This window comes from Coffea eugenioides, chromosome 2, assembly GCF_003713205.1.
Source record: "Coffea eugenioides isolate CCC68of chromosome 2, Ceug_1.0, whole genome shotgun sequence".
Taxonomy (NCBI): domain Eukaryota; kingdom Viridiplantae; phylum Streptophyta; class Magnoliopsida; order Gentianales; family Rubiaceae; genus Coffea; species Coffea eugenioides.
Genome location: NC_040036.1, coordinates 29660234 through 29664939, shown reverse-complemented (window position 1 = coordinate 29664939; position 4706 = coordinate 29660234). Strand labels below are relative to the sequence as shown.

The following is a 4706-nucleotide window of genomic DNA, read 5'->3' as shown; positions in this document are numbered from 1 at the left end:
CAATAGCTAGCAACTTTCAAAGTCACAACTTTCTTATTTTCCCAATTCAAGTACAAAGAGAAGGTTTACAATTCACACAAGAGAACACAAAAAGCTTCTTATTCTTTTCATGAAGAAACTAGACCACCTCATCCTCGTCTGGCTTATTGCAGAGAAACTTAAACACTAGGACCCAATTTCTCGAAACCAAATATTTGGGCCATAAAGAAAATGCATAACACAGTGAAATCTTTTGAACTTGATCATGGACAATTAGGATTTCTCCCAGGTCCTCCATAGAAAATGTAATCTCCCCAGTAAGAGCTCTTTCCAAGTGTTATATTGTAGCAATTTGGTTGCTGGGCGATGGCGACTGGGTTACTGAGGGGACTTAAATTGTCAGATTCAACCACTACTTGAAGATTCTTCATATAACTTGCCCCTTCAAACCCTTCTTCGGGAGGGTGGCCACTGCCCATTTGTGTAGTAGTGTGTTGCCCATCTGACTCTGAGTCAAAAACTATTCCACCCCATAAAATCGTTGAAGCACTGTTTGCTAGGTTTGGAAGCAAGGAAGTTGGCCAGTAACCAAGTGTTTCTTTGCCAACTTGTAGCCACCAAACATCTTGAGATGCATCCTAGCAAATTACAACAAATTTCAACCCAAAATTTTGGTTAAGCTAATAGAAAGTTATAAACTGTTTAGACTTCATGTGCACAAGTGAATCTAGATTTTACTTACATGTAAGTATCTTTGGTCATCTATTGAGTACAAATAAGTTTCTATAGACTGAAAATTTATTTGAATGATCTTAAACATTGGTAGATGCAGTAAGTTTAAAAGTTGCAAACACATGTAAAACTCTCTCAATCAATATTTTTGTCATTTGGAATTTTAAATAATCATGAGTGTCTGAAAATCAAGCAGCAAAAATGCCTAAAATATGAGTCTAAAAATTTAGTGGCTAAGCTTGTGCAACATTCCTATTTTGCTAGTAGATAATTTGGTTCAGGGCGATCAATTTGAGTCGTACTACCTTCAAAACAAATACATCGATGTCAAATTGGTCGCCATGGTAGATGGATAGAGGGGAGATGGCGCCTCCGAGTGCAATTTTATTGGTGATTTGGATAAACCCTGAACATAGCAAGTCGTAGCATCCCTTGAACCGGTTCTGCAGAAAATAAAGATACACTATCATTTTGAAGCTGCTTTATTTGGAAAATCTGATTCTTTGGAAGCTGCTTTATTTGGGAAATCTGATTCTGTGGAAATGCTTGGGTACTTACCCACCAGAAGGTGAAAAGCCTTGTTCTATTATCATTATATAACGATGGGTTGACCTGTTACCTCCAAACAAAACAACAAAAGGAACAAAAAAAAAAAAAAAAAGCTGATAATAAGGGTGTGATTCAAAAGAATTGTCATTAATTTATTGTTTATGAATAAAAACTTAAGCTATGATTGAATGATAAAAACTCACTTGCCAACCCACTTCAATGTTGCTCAGGTTTGATAAAGAGGAACCCCTTGAAATCGAGAGCAGAGAAGTGGTCAATTCATTAGATTGTTGAACTAGAGGTCCCCAAATATTTATGGTTGCCTTTGCTCCATAATATTCTCCTTCGACAAGTGCAGCTGCAAGCTAAAGAAACCCAAAAGGACAAGTAACAAGGCATCAATAAGGTGATTGCAAAGACAGCAGAATAACAAATTGTTACGCTAAGAAAAAAAACGTGGTCTCTTTAATTGCCATAATCTAGCTATCGGGTGAAGTTGATAGAGCTAAACTTATTTTTTCTCTTCAATGTCAGAGAGTTTCATATCTACCTAGCTATGTTCATGACGTTTGACAAATTGGAGATTCTTAACTATGGTAATATAGTACTGTTTCATTATTGCTTTTCACCATGAAAAGTGAAGAAATTTTGAATTTAGAATGGTTTTGGGTAAAAAATACGCCTGCTGTTTTAAGCATCTATAGCAATAATCAATCAAAATGCAGATTAAAATTGTCACAAACAAAAAAACACGTAAAACATACGATTATTACACAGTTCCTTCATAGAAAATTAGTAGTATATTTCTGAACGATATTAGATAATGGATTCAATGACTAGATATTTTAAACAATGAAGCTTATATATATATATATATATTTGTTAGCCAGTACCTGCAGTTTCGGTCTGCCTGCTTGTCTAATTTGTTTTGGATGACGTGCTACAGTACTGTGAAGATTTCTGTGGATCGAGCTTGTGGTCAATACATCCACTTCTTTTGTCCTTCTGATGGGAATGGTTTCCTCTGGGCAGCTTCCGCTTAATTGCCATAACTGAGCAATTGGTAAATTCTTGCTGTTGGACAATTTGTTTGCAGGCAGCCCTTCTAGGCTAAATTTCGGCCTCGTCTGCCAAAATCATTGAAGCAAATTCATCCGAATGCTTAGGCAGGAATTCATTCAAAGGGGATGAATTGAGGATGTGAAACCTTGTCCATATTTCCTCATATGTAATTTTTTACAACAATAAGTCTAGAGACACAACATGTTAAAAAGACAGTTTTGTTTCCTATGTCTCTGCAGGCCTTTATTTACTTCTCTGTTATGGTGAAAAATCAAGTGCCACACACAAGCTGCAAACCTGAATAACATGATTTTTAAGCAAGGGATTATCAAATGCTGGTTGACGAGAGATATGCACGCAATCGATCACATCACCATCTTCGCTCTGCCAACAAAAAATACCATGCATTAATCATCAGGAAATTTGCGACTCTCACAAAAGTACAAGACATGATTTGGCCGCACAATTAAAGGGTTTTTGCACAAAAATGTACCTTAATGGATTTGACAGGAGTCTTGCTCAATCTTGAGGCATCCGAAAATGATATTATCAAGAGTATCATGAAACAATAGGATCCCTTCAAGTCCATCTTTCCGATTCTAAACCACAAATAACTGCTCCTAATTTAGAGCTGTGCATGCATTAATGTAGTTAACTAGATGTATTTATAGGGCTTTCCCAATAATGAATATGCTATGGAATATTGTATTAATTAAATCTAGCATTAACTTCACAGCAATCTTGATTGTATGCACCCTTTTGGATATATCGATTGTGTTTATAAACAACAAGCCAAGAAACTAATCCCAAGCCTTGGATTAATCGGAGAAACAAAGTATGTTGTCGTAATGCTTGGCGAAGAACAAGGATGTGAGAGTACCGAAGTTTTTACTGAAAGATTTTTGTTTTTCCCTCTTTCTGATAACATCGTATTCAAACGAAGTTGTTGGTACTAAAGCTCACAGCCTGTTTTTATCCAATATTTTTACACAAAACAAGACAAAAATAAATAAATAAATAAAACACTTCATTTTTTCTATTCTTGAACCAAAAAAATCTTTTTTCGTAATTTATATATGTTTGTAAGTAAAAGGATCAGCTTGTCTTGATTGACAACTTAAACGCCAACCAGTGTGTTTTAATCTGAATGAAAGGAACCTCCCAAAATCCAAAACTGGGACGCGCTAAATTCATTGTATTGCTCTACTTGGAGTCGCATAAGTTCAAGAATATGCCACATAATGCTTCTCTTACCAAATCTGCTGGAGACTCAGGTACTGCAAAAGGAGTAGCAAAGAAAAGAGACAATTAGGTAAACCAAAACCAAGAGAAAGATGTACAAATAAGATCAGAACAGAAAATTGTTTCTTCCAAAATGGCCTTGAAACCTTAATTTTTGTCTCAAAATCAGACCCCATAAGTTCAATTTTGGTATTTCACCCTTTTAAGTTTTCCACTCTTCAAATGTATTAAGAGAGCTCACATGTCTGTCTCACGGTGCACCTGTATACCTAGTCTATAACAGAAAAAATTTTTGAACATAGATCTCACAGCTTTGTCTCAGGTGATCTATTACAGGAAGATTAATTTTTAATCAACTTCACAAGGCCAATTTCGAGTTAGATGACTAAATGCGTCCGTTACAGATGACAGGACAAAGATTCAATCCAGGTAGCTCTTAATACATCTTCTTGTTTCCTCTTCTCATTGGAATGGTTCCTTCGGGCACCTCCCATGCAATTGCCACACTGGGAAATTGGTTCCACACATGCTTGTATGTGTATAAATTGCCAAATGTGTATGTAAATAACTTCTCCATATATATTGAATTTTATGAAATTTATCTCCTATAGTTCTTTAGTAAAATTTTTGGATATCTACAATAACATTACCCTTTTTGGCTCAGCCATAGTTAGGACCAGAGCCAAGTAAAGATGACTGTGGCATTTGCATGCCCTCTCGTACTTTGGCAAAAATTAACAAATAGGCTTGAAAGTTTTACAAACTTTTAAGTTTTTCTTATGATTACATCCTCTCAATTTTGAAAATTCTCTTCTCCATTGGCATTGCAACAATGACAATATCATGAAAGCTCAAAACCTATGAATCTGTACATGGACACTTAGGATTTCTCCCTGGTCCTCCATAGAAAATGAAATCTCCCCATGCATCATTGTTTCCGAATGTTATATCATAGCAATTTGGTTGTTGAGCTATGGTTCTTGGGTAGTATAGGGGCCTCAGGTTTGATGAGTCATACACTACTTGTAGATTTTTCATGTAACTTCCACTCCCAAAACCTTCTTGGGGAAATTGACCGCTGCCCATTTGGGTTGTAGTTGCTTTCCCATCTGATCGAGAGTCCAAAACTTGGCCACCCCATT

At 36.1% G+C, this 4706-nt stretch overlaps 1 protein-coding gene across 1 annotated transcript; it reads right to left on the bottom strand.

Annotated features, from left to right (window-relative positions):
* Positions 1-242: 242 nt before the first annotated feature.
* Positions 243-2911, bottom strand: LOC113759423. The gene is made up of 7 exons (XM_027301997.1): positions 2816-2911; positions 2620-2706; positions 2154-2387; positions 1464-1625; positions 1270-1323; positions 1017-1154; positions 243-617 (listed from the first exon to the last, which is right to left on the bottom strand). Exons 1-7 carry the CDS (start codon positions 2909-2911, stop codon positions 243-245), a joined length of 1146 nt encoding a protein of 381 aa, XP_027157798.1.
* Between the last annotated feature and the right edge of the window lie 1795 nt (positions 2912-4706).

What these genes read in the sequence shown, in the direction of transcription:
- LOC113759423 (XM_027301997.1), bottom strand. Translation starts at nt 2,911, where the DNA reads ATGGACTTGAAGGGATCCTATTGTTTCATGATACTCTTGATAATATCA. An exon ending in CAGGCAGACCGAAACTGCAG is followed by an intron (nt 1,626 to 2,153) that starts GTACTGGCTAAC and finishes GGGTTTCTTTAG; the next exon opens with CTTGCAGCTGCACTTGTCGA. An exon ending in ACATTGAAGTGGGTTGGCAA is followed by an intron (nt 1,324 to 1,463) that starts GTGAGTTTTTAT and finishes TGGAGGTAACAG; the next exon opens with GTCAACCCATCGTTATATAA.